At 44.0% G+C, this 22,023-nt stretch overlaps 5 protein-coding genes across 7 annotated transcripts; all 5 read left to right on the top strand.

The window, feature by feature from the left end:
- The first annotated feature begins 478 nt into the window (after positions 1-478).
- On the top strand, positions 479-14,257 carry LOC143341882 (uncharacterized). Of its 3 annotated transcripts, none has more exons than XM_076765258.1 (3): positions 479-2,453; positions 4,351-7,953; positions 8,049-14,257. In XM_076765258.1, the coding sequence occupies exon 3, from the start codon at positions 10,478-10,480 to the stop codon at positions 11,045-11,047; it is 570 nt and encodes a 189-aa protein (XP_076621373.1). In that variant the 5' UTR covers positions 479-2,453; positions 4,351-7,953; positions 8,049-10,477; the 3' UTR covers positions 11,048-14,257. The 3 variants fall into 3 exon arrangements, with proteins under 3 accessions (XP_076621373.1, XP_076621374.1, XP_076621372.1); XM_076765259.1 differs by having other exon boundaries at positions 4,351-9,812; positions 10,536-14,257; XM_076765257.1 differs by having other exon boundaries at positions 4,351-14,257.
- Positions 2,148-9,800, top strand: LOC143342089 (zinc finger Y-chromosomal protein 1-like). Its single transcript, XM_076765572.1, has 8 exons — positions 2,148-2,344; positions 4,370-4,599; positions 5,027-5,188; positions 6,086-6,151; positions 6,232-6,411; positions 8,736-8,965; positions 9,447-9,468; positions 9,601-9,800. The coding sequence occupies exons 1-8, from the start codon at positions 2,148-2,150 to the stop codon at positions 9,798-9,800; spliced, it is 1,287 nt and encodes a 428-aa protein (XP_076621687.1).
- A 1,014-nt stretch (positions 14,258-15,271) lies between the features above and the next one.
- Positions 15,272-16,297, top strand: LOC143342087 (PR domain zinc finger protein 13-like). Its single transcript, XM_076765571.1, has 2 exons — positions 15,272-15,299; positions 15,355-16,297. The coding sequence occupies exons 1-2, from the start codon at positions 15,272-15,274 to the stop codon at positions 15,759-15,761; spliced, it is 435 nt and encodes a 144-aa protein (XP_076621686.1). The 3' UTR covers positions 15,762-16,297.
- Positions 16,298-16,666: 369 nt separating this feature from the next.
- Positions 16,667-21,068, top strand: LOC143341889 (longitudinals lacking protein-like). Its single transcript, XM_076765269.1, has 2 exons — positions 16,667-17,595; positions 18,317-21,068. Exons 1-2 carry the CDS (start codon positions 17,589-17,591, stop codon positions 18,685-18,687), a joined length of 378 nt encoding a protein of 125 aa, XP_076621384.1. The 5' UTR covers positions 16,667-17,588; the 3' UTR covers positions 18,688-21,068.
- A 144-nt stretch (positions 21,069-21,212) lies between these two features.
- On the top strand, positions 21,213-21,979 carry LOC143341895 (longitudinals lacking protein, isoforms A/B/D/L-like). Its single transcript, XM_076765274.1, has one exon. The coding sequence runs from the start codon at positions 21,574-21,576 to the stop codon at positions 21,826-21,828; it is 255 nt and encodes an 84-aa protein (XP_076621389.1). The 5' UTR covers positions 21,213-21,573; the 3' UTR covers positions 21,829-21,979.
- The last annotated feature ends 44 nt before the right edge of the window (positions 21,980-22,023 follow it).

Below are 22,023 nucleotides of genomic sequence, written 5' to 3'. Positions count from 1 at the left end.
AGCGTCCACGTCGAAAAGAAAGGTAATTTCTCGAAAAACGTCCTCTCCCCACCACAAGCTCCGCCAAAACGAATATGTTACTTGTGCCCATGTGTGTGTTCATCGAAGATACCGTTACCCGTATAATATCTCGCAGCGTTTGTTGTTTGATCGTCGCTCGCATTAATCAGCCTCCCGTTATTGTTTCAGAATTGTTATGGCCCTCCAAAATCTTCTATGCGTTCGAGTCGACGAACAGAATCGCTCGAAGAAACGATCAGCGACTACAGATTCGCCAAGAACGCGGCATTGTGGACACGCGCGAAAGGAGATTCGTTTGCGTCCACTGCGGCAAGGCGTACACGGTTCACAGGTCGCTATGGCGGCACCGGAAGTTCGAGTGTATCAACGCCAAGCCCAAATTCACGTGCGACCTATGCCCCTATAAAAGCCCACACAAATGGTGCATGGAGAACCACAAGAAGAGACACCACGCCAATTGATCTCGTTCGTCGAAGCGTCCTCGACGATAAAATCTTATTCAAGGACGATGAGGCACCGGGGGTGACTCGCCAGGATAACGGACTGAAACGCAAAGTAGTCTTTGGAATTGTTGCTATTCTTTTTTAGGAAGGTTGCGTAATCGTATCGAACGTTTATCTGTTAAAAGGTTCTCTGTTTGGCCCTGTTTCTGAATTACTACCCTAAAAATATTTCTCTGTACGACACCCCGACCTGCTCAGGCAGAAAAGGTAGGTGAAATTTGATCGCTCGAATTTCTAAGAGTGACTTAGAAACTTTGAGAAACTGTTTATTTCAGAGTTACGAAGTTCTGATTTTTAATAAATGACAATAATAATAGCGAACGAAGGATTTGTACTTGCAGGTAACAGATAAACGTTTGATAAAATGATATACCCACCTAAAAGAAAAAGTGCCCACAGTCTACCTGATTTTGCAGTCCATCGTCCTGGCACGACTGCTTAGACGTTAGGGAAAGTATTACGAAAACTACCTATTGTCTTATAATCCATAAATTAAATGTATCTCCTCTACGGTTATGGACGTCGTTTTACACGACGATTAATGAAACGTGCGTCGCGAGCAGCGAAGCATTCGATGTAAAGAAACGATGGACGATGGTCGAACGGAGAAGATCCTCCTCCCATATTACTAGCAATGTTTTTATTCGCGATACGTAGAAAAGGATCAAGATATATGAGGTATGTGTAATAGAATAACTTTGATGTGACATCGTATTGGATCCACGTTTCAAGCTGCCGCGAAAGCCCGTGACAAAACCAACCAGTTAACTTCTCTGCATTAAAAATTTTTATACACGTTTATTTTTATCAATGTACTTTTACCGTTTCCCACGCGTTTCGTACCTTCTAACAACGGTCTACAGATACAGTTACATAAGCGAACGAAAACATTCCCTCGGGAGTATTTATGGTTTCCTTATTAAAAGTATTGAGTTTACGCGCAGACTGACTGTTAGTATTAACGATAAATGTATAATATTCCAGTCGAAATAAAGGATATTTATAGTGATAGTTTTGTCTCTCGCCCGTTGCTCGACGTTCAAAGCCTGGCAACGTGTAAATAGAGAAAATCGAGACTCTGCATCGAAGGGATCTGATTCGTATTTTTAATTGTTTATACGCAATCGACACGTCTGGTTATCAGAACTGTCCGATATCGAATGTTTTATTATCTGGTATCAGTTTCAACCCGCTCAAACTTCAACGACTATTATTATTTTATTTAATAAACGAATTTCGCAGGACTGCGTTCTAAGTTCACGTATCACCGAACCTCTCGTCCTCCCCCAGTGTTCCCAATGTGAACTCGCCGCATTCAAAATGCTTTCTTTTTCTCTCTCGAACGCGTTCACTGTCGCAAACGAACACCGATGCTTGCAGACTTCCGAGCAATCGTTAATACCGTAAGATGAGAAGCGGATCGTCCAGTGTACGTAGATTTTCCGTGACAAATAGTATCGATAACGCTGTAATGTCTCTTCTGTGTTCATGGAATCAGCGCTCGATCGGCACTTAACGCGCTCGATCGAGATCCCGAAACGCGAAAGCGCCTTTCTCCTCTCGATCGTTCGCAGCACGCGCTTCGTTTCTAACTTGGTCCCTCTGTTTTCAGCTTACCGGAAGATGTACATGGGCGACCAGGTTCTGGGCTACACGTGCACTATGTGCAGCAAATTCTACAAGATGTGGAGCAACTATTTGAAGCACAAATGCGAACCGCCGCAGTTCAAATGCCCGCTCTGCCCTTTCGCGGCGTTCAAGGCCTTCATACTTCACGCCCACCAGGCGGAGCAACACTTCAAGGTCACCTCGCCGAACACGTGAACCGATCGCTTCGAAAAACTATAGGAGAATCCCGCGGTGGACGCGCCAATCGAGTTGCCTTAAATCCGCGTCCCAGCTTCTTCGTGCCTATTCTACCCGGTCGCGGTACGTTACTCGCTAAGTAAACGAAGAAAGGGAGAGGAAAGCGATGCTCGCGGAACCTAAACCTTTTGTGTATGTACTTGTTCCCTCGCGCGAGAAACTGGCGACGGCGATAACCGTAACCTTATCACGCGGTGGCCATTGTCTGCAGGATGGATATCAAACGTTATTTGCTTGCGACCAAAGTCCCGAAAAAATTAAATTTCCTGGTATTGGAATTTGATTTATATTTTGAATTATTAAATCATTCTGATACGTCCATCCCTGCAGCGGGCAGAACGTTTTTTTAAACTACCGACGAATCGTAAGGTGTATGTAAACTACGGACTGACATCGCGTAACGTTTAAGAATCATTTCCTAACTGCCGTAATCGTCCGAGCAACGATTTTTCGTTTAGCGGAATTGTCGACGATGCGCTCGACAACATAGTTCGCCCCAACTATGCAGGGTGCTCAGCTACCTCTGGGAAAAATTTTAATGGGTGATTCTAGAGGCCAAAATAAGATGAAAATCAAGAGTATCAATTTGTTGATTGAGGCTTCGTTAAAAAGTTAAATTAAAAAATTTCAAATTGTTCTAAAAAAATTATTTCTAGTTTTTGGGGTCAATTACAATCATTTTTGGTCATTAGACATACCCTCGAAATCCTACCCACTTTCGAGAAAAAAATTCGAGTAGGTGGACAAATTTTTCGGCGAAATTAAAATTTTTCAAATCGTTCTAAAAAAATTATTTTCAGTTGCAGGGGTCGATTACAATCATTTTTGGTCATTACACATACCCCCGAAATCCTATGCATTTTAGAGAAAAAAATTCCTTACCGAAAATTTAATGTCTGACCATACCGTCGATATGTTTCACTGAATTTTCATGCGAATCTTTAAAACGTCATAACTTCTGAACGGATTGGACGATTTTAATGTTTAAAAAAGCAAACTACGCGTATCTTCATGGAGAATATGTAGAAATTCTAAGAATACTGGAAAAGTTGTTCCTTGACCCCATAAAATTAGAAAAACCCCATGAATATGCCCCAATCTTCAAACGTCCATAACTTCTACAATAGTGAACGTATCTCAATGAAATTTAGTATGGAAGTAGAACTCATTTATACCTACAAAAAAGTACTAAACAAAATTTCCGTAGGACATCAAACAAGTTTATTAAAAATGAAAAGAAATTTTTAAGAAAAATCGACAGGAGGTAAGTGCTGAAATTTTTCACTCTGTGGCCGGAAATGTTTCTATAACTTTTTAACTGAGCCGCAATCAACAAATTAGTATCCTTGATTTTCGTCTTATTTTGGTCTCTAGAATCTCCCATTAAAATTTTTCCCGTGGGTGGCCAAACATCCTGTATAGATCACATAGAACGCAAAGTTTCTCGACTGATTAATTAGCTGTAAACATTATCCATTAGCAGATCTTTATCGCGCCGTTGGTCTCGAAACACGTACGTCTCGCCCCCGATGCTTTGTCCTTTCGTTCCTTCGTTCGTTCGTCGCGAAATGATTGTAATCGCGTAACGGAGTCTCGATCGTTTTCGACCCGATTCCAAGGACGGATGAGGACGATGGAGGAGAGCGCCGCCTATCGCTTAAGCGCGCGAACATAACACGTAATCTCTAGTAATCTCGTAAATGCATGTATTTTCGTAAAGCCAAAAATAAAGAATCACTGCAAGAGTTATTTGCAAACGAAACGAAGGTGCTGTAAATTTTCCTTCCGGCGAGAAGGAAGCTTTCGTTTCAGCGACCACCTTCTTCTCCTATCAGAGACAGAATCGTCTCTGTTTCAGGATGGAACCGGAAACGCCCTACGAATAGCGGAAGGAAAACGGAGAACACGGTTTGCTCGTTGGGAATTCCTAATAACGAACGATTAATTTTCTGTGTTTCAGCCATGGTCTATCCTTGCAGTTCCTGCGGCAAGGCGTTCAAGTGGAGGAAGAGCCTGGTCCGTCACGAGCGCGAGGAGTGTGGCAAAAAACCGTATCATTGTCCTCACTGTCCCCGCGAGATGAGCCTGAAAAACAGCCTGATCCGCCATTTGCTGGTCAAGCACGGCCAGGATTGCCGCGCCAGGACGCGTGTCGTTCGTCGACCGAGTTCGCGAAGGGTCGAGAATTGTCTGGGCGTCGCCATGGACGGCGAGATCATTCGACTGCCGAGAAAACGCGTGAAAAATCTGCCATTTCGATATTAACCGGTCTTTCCAATTCGCGTTCGCGGAACAATGATATTTGTAAGATCCCATCGACCGTAGCTTTGCGCGTTGCTCGAGCTTTTTGTACATTTTCGCACGAATAAAGAACGAATTTCCATCGAATCTTGTACATACCCCGAGTGAACACTGAGCGACGATTTATTATCGAAGGTACGAATTGTCTGTGTGTGTATTGTTTCAGAGGATCTCGCGAATTTTAGTCGAAAGAAGGACGAAGCCCCGAAAACGTAAAGGGGAAGGAAATAGTATGCTTTTGCTGATGCTTTTTCTAGGGCGAAAGCTTCTTGTTCCCGAACCGTAACATTCGACGTGTCGTCGTGCTTAATGGTACCTTTTTTCTTTCCTTTCAGGTTTCCACGAGTGCTGCGAGTGCAAGAGAATGTACAGGTCGAGAATGGCCCTGAATCGACACGTGCGAGAGGAATGCGGCAGGGTGTTGTACACGTGTCCCTTCTGTCACAGTATCATGCCTATGAAGTTCAACCTGTTGAAACACCTGAAGAAGGAACACGGTTGCACCGCCAAGATGTAACTCCTCGTCGAGAGATTTATCGAGATCGGAACATTGTGTTCAAGTTTTTTGTAACGGTTGTTCGATCGCGCACGAATCGCTGTCTTCTGGATAACTGGTCGCGAAATGGAGAAATAGACTTTATTTTTATAAGCTACGGTTGTGTAATTGGGATCTATCGTAAAACGAGTCGAGCTACGATTGTCTTTGGTGCATTGACGTGTTTCGCTGTTTCTATTAAATCTAGCTCTAAAGTAACGACAAGGAAAGTATATCGTAATTGTGTATCGTGTATCATAGACGCGTCGTTTTAAGTCAACGGCATCAATAAAGTGACATCGAAGCAACGTTACTAGTCGAAGACGTGTCTGTCTTGTCCTCTGTTTTTCTTTTTCGTTCAAGCAAGATGTAAAGTAGAATACGACGTACTAACGTGTGCATGGGAATCCGAATTTAATTAATAACAAATTTGTACCTTGCTTTATTTTTTTACGGGCTTGAACTGTCGTCCTTCGATATTTCTAGCTGATGTCGCAACGACAGGAAATAGACGACGAAGACACAGAAGAGGTTACGGGTGGGGCTGGCAGACCGACGAATATGTATAGGCGGAAGCTTGAAAGATCTGTCTTCATCATAAAAATATTTTTAAAGTTCTATCAAAGACAGACTCCTTTTAGGACAGAACACTTGTGCTCCCACCTATACACGACAATGCTTTTCGTACTCTTTTCTCTCCGTTGCCAGCTCGATTAATAAACACGGATTCGCGTTGCTTCACTGATCGTTGATATTCCGCTTTGTTGTACGAATTTCCGTCTATGATCCTTGAAATTTTGTACCACCGGGCCTGCTACATGTTCTATTCTATTCTCATAATAACAACGTCGTAATCTAGGAAAAGAGTTCTCCAAGCAAGTCGGGACGAGAATCGAGGACACGTTGACGAGCAGTCGACGAACAGGTATCAGTGATCAGCGAAGCAAACGATCGGCCCCAGTGGTTCGCGTCTCACTAACCGAGAATTGTGATTTCTTTTTGCAGGTTGTCCGATCGGGAATCAGATGCAGCAGTTGCACCACTGCAGGGCCTGCGGGAACGAGTACATGTGTTTCAGTTCGTTAAAGAGGCACGTTAGGGAGGAGTGCGGCCAGCCACCCAAGTATCAGTGCCCGTATTGTCCGAAGAGGACCAAGTTACGGTGCAATTTGTTGAAACACATGCGCAAAAAGCACGCTTGATTCGAAGATTTCGCAAAATACTGGCGAGGAGTACCATTTTCCCGAGGGATGCGGAATTAGGCAACGATTATACCTCAACCAAGCGAGAACCTACTCCCTGGCTCCACAAAATTGCCAGGGACGATTGCAAGGAATTATTAACCCCCCCAATGACATCGCTTCATTGGGGTGGCGTACCTGCCGAGTCTTCTAGACTCTAAGCCGTCGTTGCAATATAAAAAATTTGCTCTAGAGTCACATTAAGATGTCAAGTGTGATTTGCAACAACGACTCACATAGCCAGAGCCCCGTTTGCCGGCATCGCCGTTGCCCAGCGTCCACCGCGAGGAGGAGGGGTTGGCACTTGCTGTGGGTTGGACCTAGGATGTAGTGTCTCATCCCACAGCTTTGAACGCCGTCTACTGGTACCATGGAATGATTAAGAGGACGCGAAGAAACGTAGAAAACGATGAAATTAATTACACACGCGATGCACAACATTTTGCATCGACACGGATTTCTTCAGCGTCGCAGAAGGGCAAAATTTGTTGTACAGCCGAGGAAACAGCGATTGGTTGTACCAAAACGAATCGAAAATGTATGATAGAATTTTTTCCTGGGAGGCTTCGTTCACGAGAAAATCGATTCCAAAGTTGGCTGGTATGTCTGACCAGTATTGGGCATTTCTACTTGCAGCGATGTTAGGGAATATTAATCGTGGAATCTACTGTATAGATCTCTATATTCGGGCATGAACTATCTAAATATTTTACTGTGTGACCTCTCTACGAATATTCGGATAATTTCTATCGTACTATATCTTCTAAAAAGAATCAACTCAAACGAATAATAACAGACCACCATAAACGTTTGCAAACATCAGTGCAAGTAGTAATGTCGATACATAGTCAGACGCGTATACCTTGAACGAAGCTCCGTACGAAAAATTGTTATTCCACATTTTCTACTCGCTTTTACACAAACAATCGCTCTCTGTCGCGTTCGTGTCACGAATTTCGCCGTACTCTGTGTCATTTCTCTCGAAGAGAATCATTTGTAAAATAGTGTACATTCCTTTCGAAAGCATGCCCTTCTCATCTTTGTAAATAAATCACTAAGAAGCTACCGATCTGTCTTGAGCAACGATCATCAATCTAATAAGAGGAGTTGGATACTGTAGATAACCAAGTATTTTTTTCAGCTGTTTTCGACGAAACACCCGGAGAAGCGTAGGGACATTTAGACCATAACGTAATACCTTCGTCGTGTTCCAAGAAGACAAAATCGCACTTCGAATGATCGACGAAGGACGTTGACCACGATTTGAAACGGGCGATCAGTTCTATCGATGACGGACGATTTTGCATAAAAATATTTGCACTGTTACCGTTCAGTCTCGATGGAAGTCCAAGAATGCTTCGATATTTCCCGTTCCTGATCGAAATCGACATCCTTCGCGATCTCTCGAAACGTCACCTCTATATCCACGACCACCTTTTGCACTCGAAACATACACAAACAACGCAGTCGCGCGAATAGTGATAAGGTACAGGTTGAAGAGCGACAGTAACATTACTTACGTCCACGTGTTTCCCGGTGGTCGAGCAAGCTATTGACGATACGAACGCGTTACTTTTTCAGAGTGGAACACCTGCTTGGCCTGTTCGAAGTCGTACAAATGGAGGAAGTCCTTGCATCGGCACGTGCGGGAGAACCCGGAATGTTGGCCCGTTCTCCTAACGTCCGGGAACGACGAATTCATCCGACAGATTCACTACAAAATGCTCTACAACGTTAACAATTGATTCGTTTTCGCTAACCGTGCGATACGAGAAAATCCAAGAGGCAGCGCGCGCGCCGTTATTGCGTAATCTTTGTTGTTATTTCAGATACTTTTTTATAGAAATAAATGTTATTCTATTCTGATACAAGAGACTAATATATGTATATATATGTGAGCATCGAAACATGTTCCTTGGAAGAGGAACGTGGGAGGGCGTAGATAGAACCATCGAAGATGTTTCATTGTTTTCTTTTCAGGCTGCATTTTTTATGCTTGAAGTATCTGTTCCAAAGTCTCACTGTACGATTCGTTGAAACGATTACCCAGGGCGCTTCTTTTACGGCCACGGTTTAATTTGCAGCGTCCCGTCCGAACGATCTCGATTCGATTTATTTGCATCTCGTCGTTTTTATTTTTTTTTTCTTCCCGAACCAGCTCCCCGCCTAAGATTAAGTCGAAACGTTGCTCTCTTGAATGTCGCGCTCCGCAGCATTTTTACGCCCTTAAGCTGTGCCGCTTTTAGCTGACGCTACGATTTTTCGCAGATTTCGGGCTGCTCCATTGGGTCAGGACACCGAGTATGCCACGGAGAGTGTACCCCTGCGGCAAGTGTCAGAAGATCTACGCGAACGCATCCTCCCTCTACCGCCATTTGAAGCTCGAGTGCGGCATTCTCCCGCAGTTTCACTGTCCCTACTGTCGCTTCAGCTCAAAGAGGAAATTCAATTTGGACTCTCACGTGGCGCACAAGCATCGAAAATTGTTACAGTGTTACGTAAACGAATAGACTTGGACTGTCGACGCACCGTCGCGGTATCGGTTTCCAAAACAAAAAATCCTCGAAGCCCTTCGCGAGTTCGCTGACGAGACAATGGTGCACGGAGACGTACCAGAATATTGTAATCGATGCGAATAAAGATTCGCGTCCCGCCCTCGCTATAACCTTATAATTCTGAAATTATAAGAATAAATTGTTCCGGCAATTACGCACGCCTTGTCTTATGGTCCTCGAGTCGTTCGAACTAGAGATCTTATGTTATTTTAATTCGTTTGTTGTCGTAATATCGAAACGTCGACATTAATTTATCGAGACTGTGGTTTTATGAATTTCAAGTTACCCCTTATTCTAACGAAATCACAGTCGCGATCTATAAGGCGATGTCGATGTTTTAAAAAATACACGAATTGAAATGGGAAACCTTCAAAGTTGACAATCTCTAGTTCAAGCGTTTACTAATTCCTGGTTTATTCCGCAGGGGAATCGCGCTGATTTTCAAAGTAAGGGAACTTTAACGTTGAAAGTCCTTTTGTCCGTCGCATTAACGATTGTTTTCGTCCTTTCCTAGAATACCTGTGCCCGTCGTTTCACCGAACACGCATTGAACTTGATCCCGTGCATTTTTGTTTCAGGGAATCGTATGTCGCGAGTCCAGGCCTCCCCGAAGAAACCGTACCCCTGTAAGCACTGCGATCGTAGTTATATGTACAAAAGCACCCTGAAGCGTCACATCCAGTACGAGTGTGGCAAGGAGAAGCAATTCGTTTGTCCCGTTTGCCATAAAAAGCTCACCTTGAGCGGGCTGCAGAAACACAGGATCGGCGTTCACTGAAACAGGAACCCGGTACAAATTGTTCTTGCGAGAACGTTCGCCTGTTTTTTATTTACGCAATGCCCCAGACACGCGATCCCCGAAACAAAAATGAGACTCGTCGTCTCGAAACTGTACAGAACGTCGGTCGAATCGTGCGACGATTGCACGATTACTCGAGCAAAAAAGAGAATATTTCTTGTACATTCGTTCATTTCTCTGAATGTTCACGAAGCGAGATCATCCGACGATCATCGACGGAAGCATCCTATATTTGGTTACTTTGTTTGGAGGGTTGGAATTTGGCATCTTTTCATCTAAGACAGGGCTCGGTGGAGAATGGAGAGACGAGGATCGCGCATGGATAATTAAACAAATACGCGAAGAAATATGGTTTGGACGCATGCACGCTCGGCGTCTCTCCATCTCGTCTCGCAACCTTAAGAACCTCACGCCTCTTCACGTAAAACACGGCAAAATTTTACCCTGGGCGCACCTATCTCTCGGGGCTATTGGCTGATACGTTATGTGTTGGGTTGGTTACGGTTTTAATCTCACTGATCTCTCTTGCCAGTCGCATAACAACCATCATCCGTGCATCGGTCAAGAAACACCGCCTTTCTGTTCTCGATCCCGATCCCGATCCCGATTTCCGGGTTTCCCTCACACTTATCTCCGTCAGATTTTCTTTTCATTCGATGAAAATAACCTCTTACCTCGCTCTCGCGTCTCGCTTGGCGCCGGGACCTGTTGCAGGAATGGTTGCGTTGCTGTCGTTGTTGCGGTCCGATTACAAGCAGGAGCAGCAACAGCAGCCGCCGTCAAGCAAGAAGAGTCGCACGTCGACGTCCGCCACGTCGACGGCGGCCGCCACTAGAAGCAACGTCGTTCTGGCGAGCAGACGCGTAAGCAGCAACGCAGGTGACAGCAACAGTTACGACAGCGGGACGTTCAACAGCAACGCGCGAACCTCGTCGACTCGCGAGGTGGTGTTCCCCGACTCGTTCGAGGTGCTGCCGCAACCGCGCGACCTCAGCGTCGTCTACATGGGCGTGCCCCACGAGCAGCAACGGAAGTTCAGGTGTCGTTTCTGCGGCAAGGGATACCGATGGAAAAGCACGATGCGTCGCCACGAGACGGTCGAATGCGGTGGCAAACCGCCTGCCTTTCAATGCCCCGAGTGCCCGTACAAAGCCAGGCAACGCGGCAACCTGACCGTGCACTACAAACGACATCATCAGAAAATCGGTTACGACGAAGGTGCCTAAAACGCACTGTACGCGAAGAGGTTCGCGGGATCGTTCGTCGATTTCGTATTGGGGTACTTCTCGCGAGCCTTTTTCGAGAGGAGCATCCCCAACGATACGCGAATGAACCTCGAGGGGGTACTCGGTTTTTTCTTTTTTTTAAGATCAATTGGTTCGATGGTATTTAACAAAATTCACTAATATTCAGTATATAGACTGCCAAGGTATGTATATTATCTTAATTCCAGTTATAGACACTCTTCCAAAGACAAAGTTAGAGGTATTCTTTTTTGAGCTGGCTCAAAAATAAATTTCTTTTGTAACCACCGAATACGGCACTTGTGAATCGATATTCACTGTATAAGTTGCTGATATGTATAGTATCTTAATTCCAGTTGTAGACACCCTTCGAACCAGCGATTGCATCGGTTCACAAATTTTTGTTTACCGATTGCCCCCTCGAACCTCGACCGTGTACGTGCCGTTTCAGAGACTTCGAGTCTCTCCGATTGGCACGATCGTCCTGGAAATGTCTTTGTCCGGCTTTCTTTCCCTTTCTTCCACGGAAATCGAGCAATTAGTGGACCGCGGGAGTGTAATATAAATCAGGAATAATTGTAAATAACAAAACGTGAGAGTCGCGCGAGAGTTATTTTTCGAAGTCTTTGAGTGATTACGTCAGGGGGTTGAGCTGACAAGTAAAGTAGTATCCGGAATTTTCTTACAAAGATCGTCTTAGTTTTCTAAAAACTCAAAGTATAAATTGATTTAAATTTCACGAGAAAAATATTATTTCTGTAAAAGATACGGCCAAAAGGTATCTTCGCTGATCTTCGTAAAAGATTTCCGGAATCTGCCCCCGCTTTTCAAGCTCTCGCGCTGACGTAGACGCTTAAAAATCTTTAGTTGTATCTGTTCCCCGGACTTAGAAGCATAAGCGTTCGTATTAGGGGTCGTGAATCACGAGCTATCGTAGGAAAGTTATAAGATTTATTTTTCTGTTTTCTCAAGTTATTACCTCAACGTAAGAATTTATCGTGGTATTTCGGTTCTATTTGTACATAATCTCAGTCTCTTTACTTTTATTTAAAGGGTATTTTCTTTGCATTCTATAGGAGTTGTTTATCGATTGATCTATTCTTTTAGTTTCTAGACGAACCGGAATTCGGTGTTTGCATTTATCGTTTAAAACGATCGCGACTCGTTTCGATTCCGGGCCGTTCGACGACATTTGATTTCTATGGCGATCGTACCACGAATAAACGCAGTTTATTTCTCAGAACTTTTACAAAACATTCCAACGATGCGCGATATCTATTATATTTTTTGAGTCTCAGGATTTTTATCGACTTAAAGCAGCGGTGTAATGAAAGAATTTATTGTACGTACTTGTTCTTATTGTATTAACGTCGAGACAAAATTGACGATCGTGTTACCACTATCTGAAACTTCTTACTAAAGAATTTCATATATCTTCTAGTAGTTTCGTACCGTAGGTATTTTCATCGCTAGACGTTACTCTGCTTCGATATCGAAACGTTGCAAATTTATATAAGGTAAATTGAACTGAAGGGGCAGTAGTAGGTACGAAATTATATCGATCATTCCGAGCGTGATAAAGATAAGGGTAATAAAAGTGCCTTGTTTTGATAGAAACGAAACGTTTAAGTAAATCTAAGATGCGAATCGATCGTGCGCCTTGCACGATTGTCGTGTATCACTGGTGATTTTTGTCAAATAATCTCCAGAAAATCGGTTACCTGAGAGCACCTTATAGACTTACGATAGACAATAATAATTATACGATCTTCCATTTTCGCCTTACAATCGAGAAACAAACGCGAGGAACTTATAATTCCTCGGTCCGTTGTTCCTCGTACGTTCACGAACAATGAAAAATCTGTACTTCAGCGATGTGCATTTATCGGGTAGGAAAATGGCGACGAAAAGACGAAAAGAAAAAAAAATATTCGAAATGTTCGACTCTTCTTGCATTTTAAATAAGAGGCGACCGACAATAACGGATTAGAGGTTTCTAAATATGTAGTATTCTATTTTTTTAAAGGCCACTAAGCGCCTCTATTAATCGCGATCGTATTTGTGGCACACGGTTCTCGATCGTCGCGGTTGCCCAGTATCGTCGAAATACCAACTTTTATACTCGATAACGGTATAGCTCGATGACTTTGTAATCTTATTGTTAGATATTCGACTTGGTACTGAGCAAGTCCGATACGATCGACAAAACCACGCTCGACAATCGACGTTAGACGTTAGAATTTTTAAGGACCACTGTACCTTTAAGCGAATTTATCGTTGCGGAGAAACTTACCCCTATTTTATTCCAACAGAAGGATCTAACAAATCCGTTCGAGCGGACAAAGGAGCCGATCTTCGATTCGATACTTTTTTTCCAGATGCGAGACAAGTTCGCGAACATTCCCACGATTTTATCGAGATCGACTCGTTTGTCGTTGCACGCGGAACTCATTCTTAGTGTATTAAGGAAGCAACGTGTATTTTTCCATTTTTTATATGAGCATTTATACGCGCGCGCGCGAAGAGAAATAGCGTGTATATGCGAGAGAAAAAAAAAGAGAAGAGAACGGACCACGTCGAGAGACTTTTGTCTCTGGATCGTGGTCCAGTATTTTTGATATCAGTATTTGCGGATACTCGCGTCGACCTGCCTGCAAACTAACGTAGGATATACTCGTTACACCGTCTCCCTGATACCTCAACGTTGTCAATCTTGCGCGATAAGTTCGTGACAACATTGCGTCCAGCGTTTTACAGACGCTACGAACGAATCGATCAAGCGTAATTAATTCCGTATTGCCGACCTTTGTTACCGAAACCTTTATCGTTTAATATTTAAGCAACACACTTTTTCAGTTTTCTTTCCATTTTTTTTTTTACTTTTTGTTTGTTTTCCAAACGCCTTTCGTCTCTCTTGATTCATCTTCGTTAAAACGATCGGCGTATCGGCGAGGAGAGAATGGAAATTGCCCCTCCATAAATACTCGTTCCGGTATTTAGCACTTTGAACTATTTTTTCTTCTTTTTTTTTTTTTTTTTTTTTGGAAAGGTTTACCAAGCGACCTATGGAATATCTATCACGATTATTATCAGCAATTAATATTATTATTAACATTATTATCATTACTATTATTATTATTATTAATATTATTATTATTATTAATAAAAAGACAATCTTTGTTGCGGGTTATTTTCTAAAGATCGTACGTGTCATTCTATTTTTCCCACACATCCACGTCTCGATCGCTCGCAAATACTATCGAAAATCAACCGTATGGACCGATGTTACGAGGCAGAGTTGTCTGATGGTATCGATGCCTCGGTGATAGAGTTTTTGAAAACACGGACCTACTCGCTAATCGAATCTTTCTGTTTTCAGTGCGTTTGCGCCAGCTACCCGTCAATTTCAAGATGTATCCGTGCGACGCCTGCGACAGACAATACCGGAGGATAATATCGTTGCAACGTCACAAGAGGCTCGAGTGCGGGAAACCGGCTAAATTCGAATGCGTCATGTGCCATGCCAAGTTTAAGCACAAGCACAGTTTACAGAGGCACCACAACATTCACGTGGCCAATATAAAGAAAATGAACTCGCTCGAGTGGGACGAGAGACAGGCTTGACAGGCGAGACTGGTGACTTCAATGCCAACACAGAGAAGTTCGAGGCACTACGATACTCGGAACGGTCGCCATGCTCGAATCTTGCGAACTTTGATACAATTGATTCCGTTTCAGGTCATCGTGAAACATTTGCATACCTACTGGTTCCCCCAAAATCATGTTTCCAAATTTTACCTTATTTATTACTTCGTTATAGTGGTTATAGTTAACCTTGTTGCGCTAATAAAACACATTACACGTTATTGTGAGAATTGTAATTCGGCGTAATATAAGGGAGTATCGAATATCGACAGTATTGGGAGACTTTCTTTAAGCTCGAACAATGTTGTAAAGCGTGTTTCGTACCTACGATGAATTTTAGTGAATGATTGACAAATAAAAATTACATTTTTCGATGTACCTTTTATTTATTACACGCCATTCGATTTATATGATTCGAACTGTTGCAACTGCGTGTACTCCACAAGAATCTAAGAACACATCCCTCCATTTATGTTTAATTAAATTAAAACACCGATCATTATCGTTCCCATAGTATTTCTGTCAGCGAAGAAAGGTCACAATCTATTATTATAGAACTAAATGTTGACGAGAATATTTTATCCGCCCCGTGTGTTGTCAATGTTCGGACGGAACATCCTCTTGAACGTTTCTTCTCGTTTCAGATTACTGGCCGCCGCATCCGCCGCCTCCTCCGCATACTCCGCCGGAAGTTATGAGACCGACGTACGCGCCACAACCGGAACCGGCGCCTGCTCCATGGACGAATCGTTTTCACGGCGAATCGGGACGAAATCCACGCGGAGAAGCGACCTACAAGTGCCCGGATTGCGGCCGTTTCTACATGCGGCATTCCTGTTTGACGTTCCATTTGCGCACTGAGTGCGGCAAACCGCCGATGTTCCAATGCAAAATTTGCCTGGGCTACTTCACCTACAAACACAACTTGGTGTCGCACATGAGGATCCACACGGGATCCACGCAGTACAAATGCGATCTCTGTCAGAAGAAGTTCTTCAGACAGGACAAACTGGTGGAGCACAAGAAGAAGTTGCACAACGTCTTCCCGTGACGCGATCCATAATGATTTTGCCTAAAACGTTCCTGCCGTGTCGTTTACTAATTTCCGACGAACGTTTCAAGGGATTAGGAAGGGATAATCGGCCGAGAATGAGGGCTTTTTGTTGGGTTAATTTCACCTCGAATCGATCACCTTTTAGTGGCACTGTTCAAGTCACCATATTGTTTGAATTTGTTTGATATAGGATTCAGGATACGACGTAGAATTGACCCTTTTTCTTCTAAAATGAATATATCGTTATATCAAATATTTGTCTATTAATCATAAGTATTAAAAGATGTAGAAGTTAAGGCTAACCACGTAGATTCTCGAATCGAGAAATCATTCGAAGTCGGTGAACAAGTTCTATGATTTAAATGCATTTTTCTTTTTAAACGTTCTATTGATGCAAAGAATTCAACATTTTAATTGTGTTAATTTTTATTATAAACCATCCTTGTCTTACGATTTCGGATGATTCGATCGTTAGATATATAGAATTGGTTTCGGGTGATCCGGTATATAAGTTTGAAATAAAAAGAAGAAAATATGAGATACAACTCCATCGTGTACATACTGTTGCGCAACGCCTCCGAGCCTTTTCAACTTCCGAAAAGCGTCCCGGCCGCCATCGATCGCTAATCGGTCGATTTTCTTGTATAATTTCAGACCACTTTTGTCAAGTAAAGCAACGTTCCTACTACTTAATCAACGCGCGGCAGAAATTCGCCTGCAACAATTGTCCACGTACGTACACTACGTTTCCCGCTCTTCAATTCCATCAGAAGAACGAGTGCAACCGGGAGCCAATGTGGAACTGCAACTATTGCGCTTACAGATCTCTCAGGCAGACGAACCTGAGGAGGCATATGCTGCGACACAAACATGTTCCGCTGAAACGATAAACGAATCGATCTGTCGAGTTTCTAGTACGTTTACAGCGAGCCTGGTGGCCGGAAGTTCGCGTTGTTGTTCAGTTTGTGTTCGAGCGCGACTTCCAATTAACGTTTACTCGCCTTCGAATGTTATCTTAGGGCGTATCGTTGTCGAGAAAAATATAGACGATTGTTAAAACGCGCGTTTGATACGAAAAGTTATGCCACGTTCACCCTGCTGTTACAAACAGCTTGCAAACTGTTTTCTCCGACGTGGACGCGGCATTAAGTCTCACCTTCTGCGACAGTATATTGTACTATATTCTATTTTGAATAAATAACGGAGCATATATCGAAATTCTCCCATTTCAACGGACCCAGATACAAATTGTCGAATATATTGTTTTTGAACGGTGTAATTTCATGGCTTCACAATTTTCCAGGTTGCTGGGCATTGTTCGAGAAGAGGGCGCGAACGAATAGCATTCCTAGCTAATATTCGAGTACGAGAAGATCTCGAATGAACAGTAGTTCATCAGTGTCTGACTTTTTCAGGTGGTTCGTTTCGCTGGGACTGCGCCATGGCCTCTGTGCTGCCGTATCAGTGTCCGAAATGCTTCAGATTTTTAAAATCCTCGAAAACCTGGTGGAGCCATCGGAGAACATGCGGCACGGACAAGAAATATCGTTGCACTGACTGCGATTATCGTTCTCATCGGAGGGGAGACCTGCTCAGGCACTTTGCTACCCAGCACTCCGAAGCGGACACGAAGAAACGAATCGACCTGATTCCGAGCAAAACGCGAACGAAACGATGTGAACAGTAAACTTAAAAACTGATGAAAGAACAGCAACAAAAAAGGAGTGTTACGTTTATTGAACCCGAAACGATCTTTGCATTTCTTTCTATCTACTACTCTAATCGTTAGCCACGTGTTTTCTCAGCCGCTAATTACAGATACGGATGACAGGTACGTGCACTGATTTCTCAGGAACTCAGACTCGACCCTAACTTTAACTAAATAAAAAGTTGGTCCGATATAACCGACTCTAGAAGCGATTTCTGTGCCCCTCTTGTTTGATAAAATAAGAGTGAGAGAGATTAACAACGAGCGAGTTTCGACCCCTAAGAAAATTAATTATAGTAATCGGGATTATTTATAATTACACTTCGGGTGTGAGTCGCGTTCTGTAGGAAAGACATTCCAACAAGCTAGTTTCACAGCGATACTAATGCGTGGTCTATAATTTTTATCTATGTTTCCACCGATGTTTACATCACGGATCATCGATCTCAGATCTTCTCGATCGTTCACCCGACCGATTAGAAAGCTTCGTGACTAATGATCCGTCCGCGAACATTGTTCATTGGCCTCCGATCAACTTGTAACTATGGTCTTCCGATCCATTTATTCGTTTTTCGGGAGGACAGCGATCGTTTCGAATAGACAAGAACTACACGCCACGCATTTGTATCGAACCGTCGGAACGTCTTTTCTCTGGACACCGCTCGAAATGCCTGGAGCAACGTGTCAAGGGTCGCGATAGCCTAAAGAATCAGTCGCGGCGATTTATGGCGTCGCCTCGACTGTACAAGTGTGTAAAACCAAAGTGTGTGCTCAGTCACGGTGCTACAGAGGCGTGACGCGAACGCGGGACAAGCCTAAAGCTGTTGTTTTTTCCGGATTGCAGATGACGCGATGGAGAACAACGCGGTGGCCGAGGAGAACGCCGATCTGCCGGTTCAAGCGTGGAAGATTCAGGAACAGGGTCTGCCTTTCGCCGAGCTGAAGATACCGAAGGCGTACAACTACGTTGGGAAGAAACCACCGGGACAGTTTGGTTGCAGCAGATGCGGAAGATCGTACATGAGGAAGGACTCGTTGCAGCGGCACATGCACTGGGAGTGCGGCAAGGAGCCACAGTTTCAATGCCCGTTCTGTCCCCAGCGCTGCAAACGGAAAGCCCACTGGTTGAGACACATCCGCCGCCAGCACTTCGACAAGATTGGAGACATGGAGGCCTATTTGCTGGCTTACACGCCGAAACACGAGATCGACTGAGCGGAACGGTCGCTCGTGCGAGTGCCTTTTTCTCGATTCGACGCTATCGGGAGGGCTTCCGCCCGCGAAGTCGAACGAACAACTTTTCGCTTCAAAGTTAATGGATTTCAGATATTTACGACCCGACTGTCGGCGACCGATTTCCGATACGTCGTTCGTCCCGGTCAATTTGTAACGTTTGTGATTACAGAGTACAGGGAGGTGAGGTAACCACCAGCTTCCAGAGCGTGCGAGTGCTCGCTACTCGCGTACTTTGACTTTACACGCGCGTACGGAGCGTTCCGCCCAACGTTTTTCACGATTTTTCGAGCAAAGTTTCACGGGAAATGTTTTTCGAACGAATGCTTTCATTTCCGTTGGAATAAAACAAATTTTACCAAGCGGGCAACTTCGTTTCCTTAAACGACGCTTTATATTATTGACGTAATAGCATTGCAAATTTTATTTATAGCCAACGGAAAGCTGATCAACGTTTGTTTAAAACATTCTGTCTCATCGAACATACTCGAATTATCGCGAAAAGTCTCGCGTGGAACGCCTTGTATATTTTTGCTATATTTTGAGAGTTTAGATTAAACGAAAGAAAAGTAATACGGAGACGCGTACGTATTGCGAAGGAAATCTATTTTCATCGAGATCATCGAATAATCGATAATCCTGAGGTACCGAAAGGATCGATATCATTTTTCTTCTTTTTTTTCTATACGTGCGTGTATTTTTTTAATTTTTTTTCTCTTGATTGTATATATATATTTATCGAACACGATTTTGCGAAGTACTCATTCCAAGTTAGCACGACACGAGGTTAACGTACAAAAAAGAAAAAAAAAAAAGGAGGAACGACGAACGTTTTTTTTTTTTAATTGTTTTTTTTAGAATCGTGTATCGAGTAATTGTAATCTTGAGTTTTGTTTTTCGAAATCAAGAACCACCGACTGATATTTATTACTGTACATCGAACTTACGATTAGTTTTGCTGTAATATTGTTTGCGTATTTCCTTACCGAATAAGTTTCTTTTCTATTAATTTTTTTTTTCTTTTGTTTCTTTGTAACACTCGGAGATCTTGAGATTCCTTTCGGAAGTTTTACTTTTGTCGACGCTTGTTTCCTTCGATCGCATCGTGTGCCCGACCAAGTGCCTTAACGAATGCGCGTAGGTGTAACCGATCGCTGAGACAATAAAGCGCAAATACTCCGAAAGCCACGAGGAAAACAAAGTACACAAAAAAGACTAGCCTTAAATCTTAGACTATAGAGACAACTCGAGTAAGAATATTTTCTATAAAACCTAGGAACATAGGTTCGCGAGCGAATTCTCGTTAAGACTGATCATGTTCGAGCGCGACAATTACGATTCGCAGTGCTGCATCACGATCTTGCGATTACTATTAACGTTATATGCGACTTCTATCGTATTTCGTACGTTTGATTGAATAAATGTGTCAGAAGACGAAAAGTACCAGAATGACACCCAAACATATATCCACCTTACCGTTGATCTCGCGTCGATGATGACAAATATTTTTTTTTTTTTCTCTCTCTCGCTGTTCTCACGATCGTGTGTCGCAACGGAACTCTTTCCTCTGTCCGTCGATTACAGTCATTCGTGTCTATTTTTCAGCTACGTCGACGAAACAACGATTTCACACAATACCACACTGTCACGACGATTTTTTTCTCCCCCCCGCCAAATGACAATTTTCTATCTTTGTTTCTTACTCTCTGTATCTTTCACTCTCTTACCTTTGAAACAAGATATACTGTACATTGAAACCGGCGATCGCATCGGTGTTTTCGCGTTTCATCGAATTGTGGGAGATAGAGTCGGAAACCGTGGACAAAAAGAAAATGAAAAGCACAGCGATGGGAAAAAAGAAACTCGTTGCTCGCGCCACGGGGACGATCGACGACGACGTTTCCACTGTATTTGCCACAGCTCGACGAACGACGATCGCGCATCGGTCGCGATCCTCGTCGATCGGATCGATTGCATTTTCACTCTTGAATTTTTGACCTCTCTATCTTCTCGTCGACATTAGGGGAAGTAGCATGCGCACTAACTCTTCTCGAAACTTGTACATAGAAACACAGACTTTTATCGCTTGTGCGTCGAAAGGAACAGACCGCTCGAACCGGAAGGGGGAGGGGGACGATGGAAACCTGGTCGAAACAGGAAGCGAGAGTAAAACGAGAACGTTCTGTTTCTTTCGTCACGCACAGATACCGCTCCTTCTTTGTATGCGAAATTCATAGCTAGCTGCTTGGGGCTCAAAAGTAGGGATTACGAAGAACGTGCATTATTCTTTTCTTTCTTGACAAATAATCTACGCATTTTGATCGCGTCGGTGCCGAGCTCGAGAACGAATCGGCGACGATTCCTTCTCGACATCCGAGCAAGGCGCGGCCATTTTTCAGGACACTCGCGAAAGTTACCCTCTGCTTTAAAATCGTAGATAAATAAAATCTTTTTTTAAAAATGTTCGATATGGTTTGTAGGGGACGGCAGCGGGTAGCTTTCGCTCGATTCAGGCGACTTCTCGAGGAAGTGGCGACAAAAAGCAACAGGAATCGTTCGCGGTCTGATTCGCCGCGTAGCATCTAAGTCTGTAAATCCGTATAAGTTTCGCCTGCGTAGATTGACAAAGAGAGATCGGGGGATCGGTACCGTCGAACCGCGTCCTCCAGAAAATAGACGAACGAACGAACGAACGAACGAACGAACAGACGAGATCACGTCCCAAGGATCTAACGACCGTCCGATCCTCACCCGGTGACGTGAACAGCATACTAATAAAGCCGTGAATCCTGTGTTCCAGCCGAGGACCTGAGCATCACCGGGCTGAAATGGGCAGCGGCCTGGCAGAGATGGAGCGTGCCGTCGATCATGTGGCGGTCAGGCGGCGGATTGGGCAAGGGTATCGGTTCCGGGTCCTCGAATCCCGAGGGCTTCAACTGTCCCGCCTGCGGCAGGGTCTACAAGCTGAAGAGCAGCCTGAGGAACCATCAGAAGTGGGAGTGCGGCAAGGAGCCACAGTTCCAGTGCCCACACTGCGTCTACAGGGCGAAGCAGAAGATGCACATCGCGCGGCATATGGAACGAATGCACAAAGAAAAGATCTACAAGCAGGAGCTCGTCTAAGATGGCTGCGGTGAGACTCGAGAGGACCGTCGGCGTCGTCGTCCGGGCGCGAAAGGGCCTAGTCGCGCCGTGCGCGACACAACGGAAGAGGATCCAACGTTCGTCGGCTGATACTTTCGCGCTCGGTTGACGTCCATCAACGATCACCAAGATACAGAGGGGGTGGGAGCGAGAAATTTCGGGTGGGAGTACGGA

Source organism: Colletes latitarsis, chromosome 5, assembly GCF_051014445.1.
Source record: "Colletes latitarsis isolate SP2378_abdomen chromosome 5, iyColLati1, whole genome shotgun sequence".
Taxonomy (NCBI): Eukaryota; Metazoa; Arthropoda; class Insecta; order Hymenoptera; family Colletidae; genus Colletes; species Colletes latitarsis.
Note: the sequence above shows the minus strand (reverse complement) of the source record. Positions and strands in the feature narration are given on the sequence as shown.

What these genes read in the sequence shown, in the direction of transcription:
- LOC143341895 (XM_076765274.1), top strand. Translation starts at nt 21,574, where the DNA reads ATGTGGCGGTCAGGCGGCGGATTGGGCAAGGGTATCGGTTCCGGGTCC.
- LOC143342087 (XM_076765571.1), top strand. Translation starts at nt 15,272, where the DNA reads ATGTTGACGAGAATATTTTATCCGCCCC. An exon ending in GAGAATATTTTATCCGCCCC is followed by an intron (nt 15,300 to 15,354) that starts GTGTGTTGTCAA and finishes TTCTCGTTTCAG; the next exon opens with ATTACTGGCCGCCGCATCCG.
- LOC143341882 (XM_076765258.1), top strand. Translation starts at nt 10,478, where the DNA reads ATGAAAATAACCTCTTACCTCGCTCTCGCGTCTCGCTTGGCGCCGGGA.
- LOC143342089 (XM_076765572.1), top strand. Translation starts at nt 2,148, where the DNA reads ATGTACATGGGCGACCAGGTTCTGGGCTACACGTGCACTATGTGCAGC. An exon ending in TCTGGGCGTCGCCATGGACG is followed by an intron (nt 4,600 to 5,026) that starts GCGAGATCATTC and finishes CTTTCCTTTCAG; the next exon opens with GTTTCCACGAGTGCTGCGAG. An exon ending in GAATCGCGCTGATTTTCAAA is followed by an intron (nt 9,469 to 9,600) that starts GTAAGGGAACTT and finishes TTTTTGTTTCAG; the next exon opens with GGAATCGTATGTCGCGAGTC.